General features: G+C 43.1%; 2 protein-coding genes across 3 annotated transcripts in view; one reads left to right on the forward strand and one right to left on the reverse strand.

Annotated features, from left to right (window-relative positions):
* Nucleotides 1-6,877, forward strand: part of Nif3l1 (NGG1 interacting factor 3 like 1) — a 16,351-nt gene extending 9,474 nt beyond the window's left edge. Inside the window, exons 5-7 of the mRNA XM_021199431.2 lie at nt 1,921-2,059; nt 3,473-3,556; nt 6,497-6,877. Coding sequence (XP_021055090.1) covers nt 1,921-2,059; nt 3,473-3,556; nt 6,497-6,681 — 408 coding nt within the window. The 3' untranslated portion in view covers nt 6,682-6,877. The remainder of the gene's footprint in view (nt 1-1,920; nt 2,060-3,472; nt 3,557-6,496) is intronic.
* Nucleotides 6,878-8,271: 1,394 nt separating this feature from the next.
* The window catches only part of Orc2 (origin recognition complex subunit 2), a 36,076-nt gene continuing 24,701 nt past the window's right edge, over nt 8,272-19,646 (reverse strand). For both annotated transcript variants that reach the window (XM_029539076.1, XM_029539075.1), the window contains exons 11-17: nt 19,089-19,221; nt 16,588-16,684; nt 15,459-15,605; nt 14,247-14,418; nt 12,580-12,641; nt 11,419-11,537; nt 8,272-9,821 (exon numbers count right to left, since the gene is read on the reverse strand). In XM_029539076.1, the coding sequence (XP_029394936.1) occupies nt 9,735-9,821; nt 11,419-11,537; nt 12,580-12,641; nt 14,247-14,418; nt 15,459-15,605; nt 16,588-16,684; nt 19,089-19,221 (817 nt within the window). In that variant the 3' untranslated portion in view covers nt 8,272-9,734. The remainder of the gene's footprint in view (nt 9,822-11,418; nt 11,538-12,579; nt 12,642-14,246; nt 14,419-15,458; nt 15,606-16,587; nt 16,685-19,088; nt 19,222-19,646) is intronic.

Here is a 19,646-nt window from a genome sequence, read left to right on the forward strand (position 1 = left end):
CTGGGTCATATAAAGTTTACAAGACCAAGGGGCCTCTCTTCCCAATGATGGCCGACTAGGCCATCTTCTGCTACATATGCAGCTAGATACACGAGCTCAGGGGGTACTGGTAGTTCATATTGTTGTTCCACCTACAGGGTTGCATCCCCCGAAGCAAACTTTATTAAACACTGGCTAGGACGGTGGACCCTGGGATTCCCAGGGAATGGCCATGGGTTATGATGGTCAGAGACGTACTAAGGAAGACCCCACAGGGCTGATGTGCTTTTTGCGGCAAGCATGCATCCTGACTTACTTCCTGCCTATGTACTTCTACCTGTACGTGATCAAGTGCATCCTCTGTAGTTGGGATAACTAGCCTTGTTTACAGAGGTGAAAACAGAAGCCTCACTGGGTGGGGCCTTGCCTGAGGCGCCCCCCTCCATTTCACATGAGGCTTCTACCTGTCTGCTGAGCTCAAGCTTTGGCTCCTGCATTAAATTTCTTCCTGTTCTCTTCTTCACGCTCCACTTCATCTTTCTTTTTGCCCAGCGTGTTCCTTTCCATTGTAGATGTGCCTAAGAGGGATTACCAGTAACCAGGCAACAGAGGCAATATTAGGTTGTCTTGAACTCTCCTCTACCAAAATTTTTGATTTAACCTCAGGCAGTTTTTAGGACAACAGCCATATTCTTTGCCAAAATATCACAAGAAACGTCTCTAATTCAGTTGCTAATATTGGTCCTTCTGGCACCTTTTGAGCTGGGCCTCCTGTGTCCACATTGCTCACATCTTTTGGTTCAGAATGTCTTTCCATGTCCCATCCTGCCCCTGACCTTTCCTAGTGTCCTTGACATCACTCCCTTTATCTTCTTCCTGGTTTTCTGTATGGTCTACATCTCAGTAAAACCAAAGCATCTCCCTTCCAGACCCAGCTCATTTAGACAGTCCTCGCTTCTTAAATGATTTATTTTTATTTTATGTGTGTGTGTGTGTGTGTGTGTGTGTCGGTGTGTGTGCCTTGTGTAGACTGCCTATGGAGGCCAGAGAGATGTTCGATCCCTTAGAGTTACAGGTAGTTATGAGCTGCCATGTGGGTGCTGGGAACCAAATTTGGCTCTTCTTCAAGAGCAGCAAGTGCTCTTAACTGCTGAGCTCTCTCTCCAGCTCCCAGTTTGTCATTCCTTTATGTTCCCCTAACAGTAGTACCTACCGTGATTTAAGAAGCTTAGTTTTGATTATGTGTTAATACCTAGGATTATGTGAGCTCCCAGAAGTTAGAATGTGTTGGAGACCAGGTTGAGAAAACCCAGGCATTTTACAGCCTGTAGCTGAGAGCCATATAGTTCTTTGTTAAGAGCCAGTCACCCCCTCTCCCCATCAAGGCTGTTTCGTGGGAATCAGCAAGATTCTGGCCCTAAACAAACATCAAGAACTGTTAAGAGAGTCTTCCAGCATTCCGGAGCTGCCTGGAACTGTCATCTTGGGCTGGTAGGAGGACCGGAGCTTTGAGATAAGCTGCCTAGTGTTCCGGAGCAGTGCTGTCAAGGACCTGAGATGAATCACTGAAATTTTCAGACTTGCAATTAACCACCCCCATTTGTCCTTCACTATGTTCCTTTTGATCATTCCCTGACGCCTCTCTGTATACTATAAAACTTGAGTCTTTTTCCTCATTAAACGAGACTATGACAAAAGCAGATGCATGGTCTCCTTCTCTTTCTCTTATTCCCATTTCAGTTTAGGTTCATGATCCCCCTCAAGGACCATGGAATAACTTGTCCCGCGGGATGGGATAAGAATGTTTTGTTAGGTTTGCATCTGAAACTTTAGCTGAAGCTTCCTATCGTAGGTTTATATACATAAACCTTATTGATTCCAGTTCTATACATTTTTTAGGAGTTGGAACAGATAGTATCTCTAACTTGTATTTCTCTTCAGCCTTTGCTTCTGCATACTGGAATGGGACGGTTGTGCACACTGGATGAATCTGTCTCCCTGGCAATAATGATAGAGCGAATCAAAGCACACCTAAAGCTGTCTCATCTTCGCTTAGCTCTTGGAGTGGGGAGAACATTAGGTAAATATCTTTCATCGTCTGGTAGATGTACTGTGACTTTGGACAAATTTTGGTTTTATTTATTTTTGACACCTGATCTTACAGAGCACAGGATGGCCTCAAACTCCTGCTCCTTTTGCTTCTGTCTCTGAAGTGCTGGGATTACAGGTGCATACTGTTTTTATTTGTGTAAGTGGTGGAGAACTTCTTAGCAGCTCAGGGAATTAATTGGTTCACTTTGTCAACCAGGGTTGGCTGGACTACATCACCCTAGCCTAAATGATAAAGTTAATTTCTTAGTCATTCTGTGTTCATCTCCAGTCAGCCTCGAAGTTTGCTAATTATAAACTGGCCGTTGTTGCAGAGGAAATGGAGGGTTAAAATCATGAGGTAAAAATTCTAGACTGGGCTGGGTGTGGTGATGCCTATGCATACTTGTAGCCTGACTGCACAGGTCAACAGGCCAGCCAAGGCAGCCATGAGGCTTGTCTTAGAAAGAAAAGGGTGTGTGTGTGGGGGGGGTAGGTACCTAATATATTTGTAACATACTGCATTTTTTTCAACTTGAAGTGTTTGCATGTGCGTTGTCAGACACCTCTGGAACTGAGGTGGCGAGCCACCAAACATGGATGCTGGGAACCTATCTTGGGTCCTCATGAACAGCAGCAAGTGCTTTTAACCCGACCATCCACCTCTCCTGCCCTGCATTTCTTTCTCTAACTTGTTGTGTTAGTTCCTCAGCCCTCTTGCCACTGTCTGCAGACCCAGCTGAGGATTATTATTAGCATAAGGCAAAGCCCAGAGCGGTAGCAGTGCTGTCACTCAGGCTCATGGGCTTGTGCGGCTGCATTAGAAGGAACTGTGCCCTTGCCTTTCGTTCCCGTTGTGGTGTCAAACTGGATCATTTGCCTACATTTTTTTAAAGTTGTTTTTGGAGCTAGGCATGCTGGCACACACTACTAATTTGGCACTTGAGGAGTGGAGGCAGGAGGATCACTAGTTCTGTCCAAGTTCAAATTTCATGAATTGAGAGCTGGTCCTGAACTTAGGGCCATCCTCACAGATGCTGGGATTACAGGCATGCACCATCACCATCGCCATGCCTGACTCCATGCACAATCGCCATCACGCCTGACTTTGGATTTGCTGTTGCTTTGCATTTATTTTTTGGGTCAGGGTCTCACAGTGTAGCCCTGACTGTGCTGAAACTATACAGACCAGGCTGGCCTTGAACTCACAGAGATCCACCTGCCTCTGCCTCCCAAGTGTTGGCTCAAAGGTGTGCGCCACCACACCCATTTTAAAATCAAAGTCAACATAATTCATTATATTGTTCTAGCCAGTCTGCATTAGAGTTAGAATTGTAGTACCAGTATTGAACTGGAAAGGGGTCAGATCTCTGTAATAACACCTGGTGGTACTTTTGTCTTGAAGAGTCCCCAGTCAAAGTTGTGGCCCTGTGTGCTGGTTCTGGGGGCAGCGTTCTACAAGGAGTGGAGGCCGACCTTTACCTCACAGGTAGGACTATTTCTGGATCTCTTCCTCAACCTTTTTTTACTGTTGCATGTAATTTTAATAAACAGGCTCTGCCTGCACTCCCAGCCAGGCTCCAAGATCAGCCGCGACCAGTCTCACTTAGCTCTGCCAACAGCTAGCTGGCTGTTTTTCCTGGGAGCTGTGATCGCTCCCCCATCCCTCAAGGCTAGCTTCACAAAGCTGCCAACAACCACCCTGGTTGCCCTCTTTCTCCTCCTGCACACCTTAGTCCCTCTGATGGAAAACACAGTTTTATTACTTTAAAACTAGCCAGATAACTCAATGAGTGGGCAAAGAATCCCTTGCTCTAATTTTACCAGCTCACTCCCTCCATCCTCCTGCCTCCACCCCCTTGCTGCAGAGGCTACAAACTATCTTCCTCCTTGTTCCAAAGCCTGATCCGAATTTCTCTTTTTCTGTGTCCTTTCTCTTCCTCCTGGGACTTGGAAGTCCCACCTTTTTCCCTTTGCCCAGCAATTGGTTTCCACCTCCTTTATTGACACAATCAAGAACCAATTAGGGAATCAACAGCTCCCTCTATACTTTACTTCTTATTCATTTAGAACTAGCAGATTTCAGGGCAGTGTGACATGGCTAAAGTATCATCAATAGCTTTCCCCCTTTCGTTTGTTTGCAGTACAGGGCCTTGAACCTGGACCCTCCTGCATGCAGTAAACACTATGCTACTGAGCTATGCCACCAGCCCCTAATAAATGTGTTTTGAACTTGAACTAAACGGGAATCATATCCGATTGAAGGCATACTGTGTTGTCTGTAGAAGGAAGAAATCACTTGATGGTGTCTGCCCCAAGTTGATTTCAGTGGGTATTTAACCGCCTTTCTTCTCAGATTTCATGTCAGCACATGGGGTGCTTTCTCCCTCGCCTCCTGAGCTGGAAACAGGTTCCTTTTGGCCCAAAGGGAAGTTACCAGTTCTATCAGGTCAAGCTCTGAAATCTTTTTGGAACCTTCCCTTATCTCTTAAAGTACTGCATTGCACCTCTGATGATCCCCCAAATTAGTTTTTATTGGTTTTGTTTTGGTGTTTATTTTTATTGTATGTGCCACAGTGTACATGTGGAACTCAGAAGGCAACTTTGGAGTTGGTTCTCATTATGTGGGTTCCTAGGATTGACCTTGGGTTGTCAGCTTGAGGACAAGTGCCCTTAGTCACTGGGCTACCGCACCACCATGGGGTAGTCTTTGCTGGCCTGGAGCTCACCTTGCAGACCAAATTGACCCCGAACTCATAGAGATCCTCCCGCTCCTGCATTGCTGGGACTAAAGGTGTGCACCACCATATGCAGCCATTTTTGGCTTGCCATGGCCTCACTGTGTACCCGACTGGCCTAGAACTCAGTATGTTAACTAACCTGGTCTTGAACTTAGAGCAATTGCAATTCTTTTGCCTGTTTTCAGTGATGACAGACAGTTCCAGGACAGCCAGGGCTATACAGAGAAACCCTGTCTTGAAAAACCTAAAAAAAAAAAAAAAAAATTCAAGCAATTGCAAAAATGTTAAGATACTTTAAAGGGTGCTCAGATACAAACTGTTCCCAACAATGAACTGATACAATTGTCTAGTGTTGAAAATAGCTCACTTTCCCAAGAACACATTTTTTTCTTATTTATACATTTTAAAAATGTATACGGGCCTGATGATGGTGCACGACTTAAGTCCTCTGACTTGGGAGGCAGGTGAAGCTCTGAGTTTGAGGCCAGCTTTGTCTACAGAGTGATTCTTAGGGCAGTCAGAGCTACACAGAGAAAACCCTGTTTTGAAAACAAAACAACAAATATTTTTTTAAAAGTTATTTGTAATGGCTTTATGTCTGTAAATACTGGTCAAAGTTTAACTTTTTATGAACAAACCAAATTCTACACGACACACACATAGGCACTGATGTGTTCTTCGAGAATTTCATGTTTTGATTATATTCATTTCCCCTCCTCCACAATGTGTTTTTGTTCTCAAATTCACTTATCAAGTTCATAAGTGGTGCTTTTAAAAATCCAAAACATATTTGAGTTTTCCCTATATTTTCTCACATTAACTTTTTTTCTTGGTTTTTCAGTACAGGGTCTTTCTGTGTAGCCCTGGCTGTCTTGGAACTCGCTCTGTAGACCAGGCTGGCCTCAGACTACCTGTATCTGCCTATGAGTGCTGGCATTAAAGGCGTACGCCATGGCCCGGCCACAATAACTTCCTAACAAGGCATTTTTTGGTTTGGTTGGTTGGTTGCTTATTTGTGACAGGGTCTCTGTAACCCAGTGTAGCCTCCATCTCCCTTATTTTAGCCGAGGCTGGCCCTGAGCTCTTGATCCTCTTGCCTTAGCGTCCCATCCTTGGCAGCATTTTGCATCGGTCAAAGAATATTATTTATGTCTAAAATGTTACAGAAATGTTTTGAGTAATACAAGCATAAGAGGAAAATTCCACACGTAGACCCATGTAACAGGTTATAGTAAAAATGCTAGCACATTCAAAATCCTGTATATGATCCTTACTTTATGACTAAAGTATAGATGATCAGAAAATGGAATCCCTGCAAGTGATGACTTGACTTCAGTTCCAGATCCCACAAAGGGTGGAGAGAACTGACTTTTGACCTCTGCACATACACCATAGCAGTGCCTTCACTGTCTTCTGTTCCATTCCTGTGTCCTTGTTCTTGAACACAGACATGACTCAACATTCTAAGGTGATGTGTACAGTTGAGTTTGTACTTTTTTTCTGTGCTCAGCAGCAAACACCTTGTACCCGAGGCAAACATCCTACATCTGACCATACCATATGTCTTCCATTTCTGTGCCCAGTAATACAGAATTTTGTTCACTCACCCAGAATACAAACATGGGCTTTCTGCTGGAGGAGCCAGAGTGCTCAGACTGAGTCTAAGTTGCTCTTTCCTTTTTTCACAGGTGAAATGTCCCACCATGATGTTCTGGATGCTGCTGCCAAAGGGATAAATGTCATCCTTTGTGAACACAGCAACACTGAAAGAGGCTTCCTTTCTGAGCTTCAAGAAATGCTGGGTGTTCACTTGGAGAATAAGATTACTATTATCCTGTCTGAGACAGACAGGGACCCTCTCCATGTGGTTTAAAAATGCAAGGACATCATGATGACAGAAGCCACACCTCACCTGAATTGAAACAGGGCCGTGCAGGAGTTGGTGCACCTCCCTTCTGCAGAACTGCATTGGACTTCTCATTTCAGTTTGCTAATCTGGCTCAACAAATGTCATAGCTCATATGGTAAAACTGAATGTAAGGAGTACATTAAAGGCAAACTTTCCTGTAGTTTTTGTTTTGTTTCTTGGTGGTGCAGGGATCAAACTGGACACTTTATGTGTTTACCACTCTAGTTAGCAGCATGGACTTGAGAGAGGGGCCTAAAAATGAGGTGAACTGATGTCTCATGCAATAGCCAAGTTTATTCAGAGCATCAGACAATTTACACTCTGAGGGCTGAGTCACCTTTATGAATAAAGGCATAATCACAAGGACAAGCCACTTGTAGCAAAAACCTGGTTTGCATGGAGGTGTATGAACAATAAGCATAGCCAGCCAACTGAAAAGAAGAATCTAAAGTGGACTCAGTCCTATCTGCTTGCCCCACCTGGGAAGGGCACAGAAGCGCATCCCAAGAGCAATTTTGTATTTTGTTTTGCTTTGTAGACAGGGTTTCTCTGTATAGCCCTGGCTGTCCTGGAACTCACTTTGTAGACCAGGCTGGCCTCGAACTCAGAAATCCCAAGTGCTGGGATTAAAGGTGTGCACCACCACTGCCCAGCCAATTTTGTGTTTTTGAAGAAACTCTTGTTTTCTCACATGCACTCGGAATTACCCTCACAGGACTGGACTATATTCTTGGACTATGTTCCAGCTCTATGAATGGAAGGCAAGTGTTCTACCACTGAACTCCAAACTCCTCCTAATAAATGGTGTTAAGTGTTCAAAATAAGACTATGATTACTACCCAGCATTTTCTGCAGTCACTGTACAAGCCAGACTCGAAAGACACACTGCGGGGAAGGGGGTGGGGTGGCTGGAGAGATGGCTCAGCGGTTAAGAGCACTGACTGCTCTTCCAGAGGTCCTGAGTTCAATTCCCAGCAACCACATGTAATGGGATCCAGTGCCCTTTTAGTGTGTGTGAAAACAGCTACAGCGTACTCATGTACATGAAATAAACCTTTAAAAAGACATACTGCATTTCTCTTATGAAGAACCTAGAGTGTGTGTGTGTGCGCTCATATGTAAGTGCACACAGGTGATAGAACCGGAAAGGGATGAGACAAGACGAGAGATTTTTAAGGAAAAAAAGAGCAAATGAGGGTGATGGGATGCACATGCTAAGAAAGCAGAGGGAACATGGCTACTGGGGAGGGGGCCAGATGAGAACCAATACAGGGATACTATGTATTTGAAAAGGCATAAGGGAACCCATTATATTTGCATGCTAACCTAAAAACTAAAATAACATCAAGAGTTCGCCCAGTGAAATTATACCTCCAGCCCAGAAACCAATCAGGCAGGAATTAGAGCTTCAAGTCAGGTTATAACTGCTAGGCATGAAGGGACAATGCTGCTCGGAGAAGGGGGTGTGAGTGTATAGCGATCTGCCTAGGTACCCATTAGATTTGTACGATGCATTTAATCCTTCTCAGACACTTCAAAACAGAATTACAAAAGGACTCTGCAAACTGCACTTTAATTTATTAAGAGTGACATCTATTAACAAACTATAAAGGCAACTGCAGAGATGTCACATTCTATAATCAGATGTTTATTTATACTGTAGGAGTTAGACTAGAGAAATTAAGCAAAAATGTAAAAATACATGGAATCGGGGGGATGTCTCAGTGGGTAAGAAGTACCTGAGTTTGGATCCCAGCACTCACATAAAAAGCTGGGCATGGCTGTGCCTGTCACACCAGTACTGGTGTGAAGGCAGGCTCACTGGCAGCCCATCTGGCCTACAAGGAGCTCTGGTTCAGCCAAGAGGCCTTGTCTCAGGGAAATGAGGCAGAAGGTGGTAGAAGACATCTTACTCAGCTGCTGCACAGACACCCACGCTCACATACCACACTCCACACAAGCAAAGTGCAGAGCAGCAGGTTGCATGTAACCAATGTGTGTTTATTTATTGAATGCTTGTTTTTTTGGAACAGGACATCACCGCAGCTTAGACTGGTCTAGAACTCACTAACTAGTCTAGGTCTTGAACTCCTGTTTTCCTCCTGCCTCTGCCTTCTTGATGTTGGTATTACAAATGTGAGCTCATGGCTTGTGCTTTAAAGGAGAGAAGCAATCTGTCTGCCTCTGACTCCTGAGTGCTGGGATTAAAGGTGTGTGCTACCTATTCCTGTGAGCTATTTAAGAAAATAAAGAAATGTCAATGTACAAGAACGATGAAATGTTTTTATTTTCTACTGTCCTGAAAACAATAAAATGTAAATCAGGATTTTATTTCTTAGCCTGGCTTCTCATTTGTATTATAAAAATCAAGGTCCTGGTACTGATACCAACTATTTTAAATATGCTTTCTAGATTGGACACATGCCCCACACACGCACACATCCCTTGTACTTCTCCCGTGATCTCATTTGAACAGTGCTGGCTGTCCTTATTTAGCATGTGTGGCCTAAGTCCACAAGGAGACCGCTGGGTCATCTCACTCCACTGACACCTTCTATCATCATCTCAGGAGAAGCAGGACCACCTCTTCCTCACCAGTTCTGTAAGAACTCTACTCTGAACTTTGTACCCTGACCATCTGAAGCAAGCGCACTTGTAGTGATTCAGCTCTGGAGTGTTAAGTTGCCCTCAAAATTAGGGATAGCATTCAGTATAAAATAATCCAAAAACATCCAGTTCCAAATAATCCCTGAGCACACTGTACAACCAGCAAGAAGTCTCCAGAGAGGCAATAAATTAAAGGCACTTTTTCCAACTCAACAACCACTGCATAGTATTAGAGACAGTACACCAGCCAGGCTAATCAAAGTTGAAATTGATGATATGCCTCTTCCATAGAACATCTTGTATGCTGGAAAGAATAACCTAATGTTGGATGTAAACCAGCATTCTTGGTAGAGCAGCAGCAGCTGGGGCACAGTGAATCTTCCACATAAAGTTCAAGGGTAGGAGACAGCCTATGCCTCCTCCTCTTCCTTCTCCAAGAAATCAGCCAATATTCCGCTGTCAACAGGAATTAATAAATATTCTACACCATCAGTTCCCTATAAGAGAAAAAAACATTCCTTCTGTTAACCCCTTGTAAAGAAGCTATCTGAACCTTTCTATTGAAGGTTAAACAAAACAAACAAAAAAACCCCTGAATTTTACATTTATATTTATTTGTTTATTTTTGGTTTCTCAAGACAGGGTTTCTCTGTGTGGCCCTGGCTGTCCTAGAAAAAACTCTTGTCCAGGCTGGCCTCAAATTCAATGATCCACCTGCCTCTGTCTCCCAAGTGCTGAGATTAAAGGCATGCACCACCACTGCCCCACAGATTTTGTTTTATTTTGGTTTTTTGAGACAGGATTTCTGTGTGGAGTCCTGGCTGTCCTGGAACCCTCTCTCTGTAGTCCAGGGTGGCCTCCAACTCAGACATATTCACCTGCCCCTGCTTCCTGAGTACTGGGATCAAAGGAACGTGGCACCACTGCTCAGATGGACTTTATTTTTACACAATATCTGTAACATCTAAACAAACATTTAAATACCTCAGTAGAAAACGAAGGCAAAGGGGACACAACACGTCTACTGTACACCCCGAGACTGCCGGACCCTCTGTAACAGGAAAGTCTGGAGTTGGAGGGCAGGAGAGGGTGGTGTCCTTCCCTGTGCTTTCTCTCCTTCAGGCACAGCTAGCCTGACACTGTCTTTTACGAAGTTCATACTTGAGAACCATGCAACCGAGTTACAAACAAAACTCATGAGAGCCCCTCAGAATTTCCTGTTTTCAGTAAATTTACAGCTTGGGCCAGATGCCTTATTGTCCACAGGCTGCATGTAGCTGGACACTCCTGCTAGATCCTCCATCCCTTTTCCCGTTCCAAACCTGACAGGGATTTTTCTGTTTGATTTCCCCTGGTCCGAGTTTCCTCTTCCTGACTTCTGCTGTGTTTGGAGACAGGGTCTCAGTATGTATGTAGCCTTGGCTGGCCTGGAACTCATGGAGATCTGTCTGCTCCTTCCTCCCTGCTGCAGGAACTAAAGTGTGCCACGCTATCCCCAGCCTTCGCCACCCACAGCCTGCACCTCATTTGGAAGACATTCAGGTAGCTCTGACTATCCTGGAGTTGGAGAGACGGCTCAGCATTAAGAACATAACTGCTCTTCCAGAGGATCTGGGTGTGATTCCCAGCACCTGTGTGGCAGCTCACACCCGTCTATAACTCCAGTTCCAGGGATCCATCACTCTCTTCTAGTTTCTACAAGCACTAGGCATGCACACATACACAGTACAGATACATATAAAACGTGTATGCACATAAAATAACTAGAAATAATTTGTTCGAATCATTCCTCTTGTACCTCATCTTTCTAGAGTTGTCCATAATATGTCTCCCTTTTCTCCAAGCAGGAGGTCATCTGCCACACACCGCCTTACCCCATATTCCAAACTGCAGATGCATTCCGTCTATGGCTTCCTGGCCTCTCAGAAGCACCTGACACTCACTAAAAGGTACTGACCCCTGGTTTCAGTGACGTCGTTTCTTGTTTTTTGTTTGTTTGTTTGTTTTTCCCCTTTCTGGCTGTTTCCCCTGCCTTTGTCTTTAGTAGACAAGAAGCACTAACCCTCAGACCCAAGGCTCCAACAGCAGTCTTACCTTCTTTGTTCTTATAAGTTTGTGGTCCCTAAATTCAGTTAACTGGGCTCGGAGTGTGAGATCACTGTTAACAAGAAATGCTTCCCTACACTGCTGGTAAAAATCTTGAAAAGAAAGTCCTGGAGAGATAAAAAGATGTACATTAATCAGTATTTTGTTTATTGGGATTTTCTTTCCCAGTTTTCTTTCATTTCTATCTTTTTTTTTCTCCCTTCCTTGTTTTATTTTTTTAGACAGGGTCTCACTATGTAGCTCCTGCCAGCCTGGCGTCATGTAGACCAGGCTGGCCTGGAACTCACAGAGATCCACTTGCCTCCTAAGGGCTGAGATGAAAGGTCTGGACCACCATAATGAACATAATCAGTGTTCCCCCACCCCCTTTAGTTTTCCGAGACAGGGCCTCTCTCTGTAGCTCTGGCTGTCCTGGAACTTGCTCTGAAGACCAGGTTGGCCCTGAACTGAATAGCATGTAACCTTGTGGGCAGTTTTAAGCAATACAAATTGACTTTTTTTTTACTTTTACTTATTTTTTTTTTTTAACTTATTTACTTTATATAACTGCCCCCCTTCTCGATCACCCCCATCCCACAATCTTTCTACCATTCCCTTCTCCTGAGCTGGTGCCACCCCACCACCGTGTCCCCCCAACTCTGGAACTTAAGGTTGCTGTGAAGCTAGGCATATCCTCTGCCACTGAGGCCAGACAAGGCAGCCCAGCTAGAAGAACATATCCACAGACAGGCAATGGCTTTTGGGAGAGCCCCACTCCAGTTGTTCGGGACCCACATGAAGGTCATATAAACTGAGTTTTAAAGAAGGTAACTTAAAGAATGTGATCACTAAAATTTTTGTACACATTAACACATTTTTGCCAAGGGGGTAACAAATAAGTTGCCCCATATATGGCAACTATGAGACTGCCAGATACACATAGTTCCAGTAGTGTATGGAATTCTAAAAGTGAGTGAATAGGTGTTCCAATTCCCATTAGCACAGAATCTATTAAGAGCATCTCTAAAGATGCTGGATGTCTGGTTTGGACAGACATCCCCTCAGAGCAGCCAACCCTCTCTGCTGTGAGAAATGCAAGGCTCCCAAGGGACTCTACAACAGGGAACACAGGGCACAGAAAGTCACATTAAATGTCACACATTTTGATACCGATGTAGGAAGGGCTGTCCTGGTTATCCAGCTGGAACTTCATAAGTAGCCTGAAAATCCCCCTACCAAGAGGAAAAAAGAAACCAAATCAGACTCAATAAATATTCTGTGTAGTAAATCTAAGTAAGAACATCAAACACTCAGTTCAGTGTCCCTGTCTTTCATTCCTTTCTCTAAGAAAACCACACCCTCACTGGAAAAGCTTCTCTCTCTCTCTCTCTCTCTCTCTCTCTCTCTCTCTCTCTCTCTCTCTTTTCTCTCTCTCTCTCCCCACCTCTCCTGTCCTCTCCCCTCCCCTCTCGCACATTTCCTACAATAAATCTGAGGCAGGTCTGAGGACACCTGTGTGGTGTCAGGCTGTTTGAGCACAGTCGCAGACTTCTGTCCTATGCTGGGTGTGGCAGCCTAGGCCTCTAGTCGTAGAACTCAGCAAGCATATAAGCAAGCCAATCTCTGGGTTGTTCCAGGAAAGCCATGTCAATACCATGGGTTCCAGGGCAGCAAAGACTTCACAGTTTGAGACTTTGTCTCAAAAGCATCCAACCATATCACCAACAAAAAACCCTCTCTTGCTGAGTAGCACAGCTTAGTACCTATCTCACACCCACAAAAGACAATACAACAAAAGCTTTCTTGATATTCACAACAAAGACTTTTTGTTCAGAAACATAAAGGCTGCCTGCATGCATGTAAGCATGAATGTCATATGTGTGCCTGCTGGATGTCCCTGGAACAGAGGTTACTAATGGCTGGGAGCCACCATACAGGTGCTGGGAATTGAAGACCAACAACAGCTTTACTTAAAACGCTGAGCCATCTCCCCAGTCCACAGCAATTTGGTAAGAAAAAACTATTCTAGGTTTACTGGTCAATTTCACAGGCTAATATAGAATATTTCGCATACTGTATAATCCAGTATTGTTAACTATTTTTATTATCCTTCTTAACCCTTTACAGCAAGCAGGTAGTTTTGTTTCTGTCTCAGTTACTGTTCATTATCAACCTGATACAGTCTAGAGTTACCTGAGAAGGGACTCCTAATTGAGGGAATTCTCAGATCATATTGCTCTGTAGGAATGTCTGTTGGGAAAACTGCCTTTATTATTAATTGACGGAAGAGGGCCAAGCCTACTATGAGTGCCATCAACCTTAGGCCGGTGGAGCTGGGCTATAAGAAACCTAAACATGAGCCTAAGCAAGCCAGCAAGCAGCATCCTCCATGATTTCTGCCTGGGGTTCCTATTTGAGTTCTTTCTCTAATTTCCCTTATGATGAACTGTGGCGCAGAAGTGTACGCCAGATCAATCCTTTTCTCCCCCAGGTGGCTTCTGACTGTGGCATTTACCACAACAGCAGCATCACATTAAAGCAGTACCACAGATAAAGTCAGGACTACATCCTCAAGTGTACAACACTGGCTTTGTCTTTTGAAGAGCTAGGACTGAATTAGGGGCCTTGTACATTCGAAGCTAGTGCTATACCACTGGTCTCCGCTCCTGTCCTTAAATATACACATTACTTATTTTCTTAGTGGTTCTGGGACTCGAATTCAGGGTATTTAGCATGCTAGTCAAGCACTGAGGCACATCTGCAGTGCTGTGTGTGTGCGTGTGTGTAGGTATATATGTATTTATATATACTATTTTACTTCTAGGTTTTATTCTTACCTTGCATTGGGGGTCAGGCTTCGTAAGACATGAATCAGAGAGCTAAGTGGCAGGGATCCAGACTGCTTAACCAGAAGGGAGTTCTCATAGGACGTCTCTTCAGTATAAGGACTATATGTAGTAGTTTCATACCAAAGCCAATTATAAAGACTCTGCTTTGCATGATCCCACACTATAGAACATGATCAAAGCAAAGAATTACAAATTATTGTCATACAGTGATGTTACATGAGATTTCACTGCAGCACAGAATGAAGAAACATTAAGGGAAAGTGCCCAAAGCTGGGAATGCAGCTCAGGGCATTCCCATGTTTCAAGCAGACAAGGTTCTGGGTTTACACCTTGTATACATTAAAAGAAAAAAAAAAATCATCAAATATTTTATTTTGTCACTTCCTTATATAAACCTATAACTCACAGTCTTTTTCCTCCGTCAATCAATATCTTAACCTTTTTATTTGGTTTTGAGACAAGGTCTCATTCTGTAGCCCAGGGTAGTTTCATAGCCACAGTCCTCTTGTCTCAGCCTCACAAGTGCCAGGGTAATGAGCTACCTTACCTGGATAACTTCCGAAGCTTTAATTGTACCTTAAATACAGCACCATCAGTAATTCTTTTAAAAACCTAATAAGGCAGCTAGGTATGTATAGTGGCACACATCTTTAATCCCAGCAGGTGGATCTCTGTGAGTTCAAGGCTGGCCTGGTCTACATACTTTATATATATAAAGTAAAACTTAGCAAGGAGGCTGTAGAGATGTCTCAGTAGTTAAGAATGCTCATTCTTGCAGATGATCCATGATCAATCCCCAGTACACATGTGACAGTTCACAATCACCTATAATTTTAGTTCCAGGGGATCTAATGCCCACAGGCCTCTGGTATACATAAACTCACACAAGCAAAATATATATAAATAAAATAAACAAATGAATCTTTAAAATTTAATAATTTAAGCGTCTGCTTTATCGTTACCACAACATCTTTAAATATATAAGGTGATCGCTGGGACAGCAGGGAGAGTAGGATGGAACCAGAGTAACAGGCCAACACTTCCTGGGTGACTCGGATGGAAATGCTGTGTGCACTCTTAGTTCCAATAATTACTTTTGAAATCAAATTGAGACCACCTTTTAACAAGTTGAAAGTTTACTGCAAAACAGTAATAAAATTCTCTAAGACTCAAGGAAGAGTGCAGTAACAAGAAACTTACTGAGAGGAGCATTGAGGTGGTCAATAGATGCTATGAGATACACGTTATGTAATGATGACAACTGTCCAAGAATTTGCTGACTATTGTCTCCTCTTAACATCTGGCTATCCAAATTGTGGATAAGAAGGAAGAGTTCTAAAGAAGAATCTAAAAGAAAAAGGAATTCAATTATTATTTTCAGTTAGGATTTTAACATTTTTAGCATATATAATGTTTAGGTATTAAAGGATATGTCAAAGTAAGGTGCTAAATAAGCTCGTTATAAATGAGCAACAAGGGCTGGAGAGATGGCTCAGCAGTTAAGAACACCGACTGCTCTTCCAGAGGTCCTGAGTTCAATTCCCAGCAACGACATGGTGGCTCACAACCATCTGTAATGGGATCTGATCTGGTGTGCCTGACGAGAGCTACATTGTACTCACATACATAAAATAAACTCTTAAAAAAAAAAACATCTGGAGCCGGGGAGATGGCTCAGGTGATAAACTGCTTGCTGTTCAAATATGAAGACCTGAGTTCAACACTTAGCACCATTAAATGACAAAAGGAAAACATAAAAGCCAGGGTGTAGCAGCCTAAATTTTTCATCCTGGGGACTGAGAAGCCAAGGATGAGACTGGAGGATCATTGGTGCTTGATGGTCAGTCAGCCAAATTCTTAGCTCAGCGCTACAGTGAGAGCGACACACAAACCTGGGAGGTGGGGAGGGAGATAGATTAAGGAAGGCACTCTATGTCAACTTCTGGCCTCCGTATACACAAGTACAGTCAAGTGTGATCACTGCTGCCCCACCCACACACAATATTAAACATCATAAAAATATCAGACAAAGATGTAGAAATCTGTTACAGGCAATTCACACCACTGAGAAAACAAAAAGTAAAATTATTCTGAAGTAAAAAGGCCATACAGAGTTAAGACAATTAGGTGTAACTCCGTTCAGCTAGGTGAAATTCATAAAACAAATGAGTGTAATAGGGAAGACAAATTATTTTAAAGAAATCTAAATTGGCACTGACCAGAGTATCCATATTAAAATAATCTTCATTTTTCTGTCTAAAATAATTAAATATAGAAATGCAATATGTAACTTCACACTAAACGCTACAGATTAAGTACTTTATGTTACCTTCTTTAAATCTGTCTATTATCCAGTCCCGCTGATCCAGAACACTTTGGAAAGTACCCATATGACTGAGGACATCTTCAGTTATAGAGTTCAGGATCTGCATCACAGAAGTGCAAAAGTACCTTATTAACTGTATCTTACTCTGTCACAAAGGATAATACAACTAGCAAATTAATCTTTTTTCATAAATTAAAAATGACTTTGACGTTCTCACAAAGTTTTAAAAGCACTTAAACTCTACTGGGTGGGCTGGAGAGATGGCTCAAATGTTAAGAGCACTGGTTGCTCTTCCAGAGTTCAATTCCCAGCAACCACATGGTGGATCACAGCCATCTGTAAAGGGATCTGATGCCCTCTTCTGGCATGCAGGTGTATGTGCAGATTGAACATAATGTATGTGCAGATGTACATAAAATAAATAAATCTTAAAAAAAAAAAAGAAGACAAAAAAATTTCTACTGGATATTTAAGTTTATCTAAATCATTTTTGGTTGGAGTTTTTTTTTTAATACTTAAGGCTAAAATAACCAAAGAAAAAAAATAGTACGTGTGTGTGGGTGGTAGTGGTGGTTGGGAGACCAACCATGTGTCAAAAGAAACAGCAAGACTAGGGATACTAAAGGGGGGATTTACATTGGATAATATCCAATATCACATAAGAATGTGGAACGAACAATGTGAGAGGGCAGGAAAATCGTAAGACCAAAGCGGGATGGTAGGGGTGCATGCTTTTAATCCCAGCACCCAGAGGTAGATCTCTGAGTTAGAGGTCATTCTATTCTACAAAGTGAGTTCGAGGACAGTCAGGGCTAACAGAAAAACCCTGCCTTGAAAGACAAAACAAAACAAAAATTATCGAACCATAAATGTGAACCAGGTGTGGTGGTGTACACCAGCATACTGGAGGCAAAGGCAGGCAGATCTCTGTAAACTGACAGCTAGCCTGGTCTACACAGAGAGTTCTAGAACAGCCTGGTCTACACAGAGAAAACCTGTCCCAATAGCCAAAGGAAAAAAGCTGTGTGTGTGTGTGTGGTGGTGGTGGACCAACTATGAATGTGTCAAAAAAAAAAAAAANAAAAAAAAACAAAAAAAAAAAAAACAATTTAACACTAGGAACACTAAAAAGGTGATACTACATTGGATACTATCCAATATCCAAAACCTTGATATAATTTTCAAATGGTAATCATTTGAAGTAAAAATATATACTATTCTTATACCTTTATTACTTGTGTACCAAAATGATACACAGGTACAACAAAATGACAGATTATGCAAGCATGTTCTTAGCTGCTCTACTAGTAACTTGGGGTAGTTCATGAAGGCAGCATTTCCCTAAGGTTTCAGACAAGTTGATCTCTTTGTGAGTGTGCTGGCTAGTTGTATGCCAATCTAACATAGCTAGAAAGTCATATAAGAGAAGGGAACCTCAACTAAGAAAATGCCCCCTTAAGACCCAGGTATAGGCCAGCCTGTAAGGCATTGTCTTAATTACTGATTGATGGGGAGGGCCCAGAGCATTGTGGGTGTCCTAGGTTCTATAAGAAATCAGACTGAGCAAGTCAGAAAGTGCAATCCAGTAACGCAGCACCCTGGCTTCTGCATCAGTTCGAGTCGCTGCCCTGGCTTCCTTTAATGATGGACTATGATGTGGAAGTGTAAGCCAAAGAGTGTCTTCCCTCCCCACTGGCTTCCAACTTGTGTATTTTGGTCATAGTGTTTCATCACAGCCATAGCAACCTTAACTAAGACAGTGATTATGTGTGTATTGGCTTGTTTGGGTGCACATTTGAGTGTAGGTAAATGTGGAGGCCACAGGACAAACTTGGGTGCTGTTCTTCAGGTGCTGTGTGTGTTTATGTTTATCAATTATTCCTTAAAACTTGTTTTGTTTTGTTTTGTTTTTTTAATATGAGTGTTTTGCTAGCATGTATGTATGTGCAACATGTGCGTGCAATGCCCTAGGAGGCCAGAAGGAGTTTCAGCTCCTTTGGGACTGGCCTGGAGTTACAGACAGTTGTGAGCTGCCATGAGGGTTCTAGAAATAGAACCTGGATCTGTGTAAGAGCAGCAAGCGTTCCTAACGGCTAAGCCACTCTCCCACCCTAGTCGTTTATTCTGAGACAGGGTCTCTCACTGGCATTGAACTCATCAAGTAGGTTAGGCTGGATGGCCAGTGAGCCCTGACATCAGCCCCTCCCTCCCCCCATTTCTCTAGCACTGGGATTGCAAGTACAGACCACATCTAGTTCTTTAAAAAAAGGAAAGAGTTCAGGAAACCGAACTGAGATCTTTACAGAATGAGCCATTTCCCCTGCCCCATGTCAGTGACCTAGTAGGAAATTCAAACATGAAAACTTAAAGATCAACTGCTCTGAATACAAACACATGATCTAACTGGTCTGAAGCCTAAAGCAAAATCCGAAATTGCACGATAACTGTTAAAGTGCCATGACGTGGCAGAAGACATAATATTATTCCTTTAATAGTAAACTTACCGATTTCACACTGACGCCAGGAAAGAAGCCGTTGATGACAACATGAATGGAATCTTGAAGCATGGTGGTTCGAAACTTCTCTAGTAAATCTCTCTTGGACCCCAAACCATAAAGCACAATGTTGAACCCAAGGCTGTAAGGAAGGACAGTGTCTGTAAAATTAAAGCACAAGACTCCTGACTGCCAGCTTGGTCACCAGTTTCTTTTCAGCTCATAAGGATTGCAGAAAAGAAAACCCCAAAGAACAAAGGGTAAAATACAAAGAGCAGCTCCGCGGTGTACACCTCTAATCCCATCACTGGGCGGCGGAGGCAGGGCTGCTGTAATCTCGGAGCCAGCATGCTTTACAAAGCAAGCTCCAGGCTAGACTCTGACTTACGAATGTAAAAATAAATGGGTAAATTAAAAGTGCAGGGCGGACTGGGGGCAGCTAGACAGCTAAGCTGCTGTGTTCACACCCGAGAGCTCACAGTCCCAGTGTTTGTCAGCTTTCTCTGCAGCCTGATCCTGCAATGTTTCAAACGGGCTAAAGGAGAGTTGAAATGAACAAAAGAACGT

Source organism: Mus pahari, chromosome 5 (assembly GCF_900095145.1).
Source record: "Mus pahari chromosome 5, PAHARI_EIJ_v1.1, whole genome shotgun sequence".
Classification (NCBI taxonomy): Eukaryota; Metazoa; Chordata; class Mammalia; order Rodentia; family Muridae; genus Mus; species Mus pahari.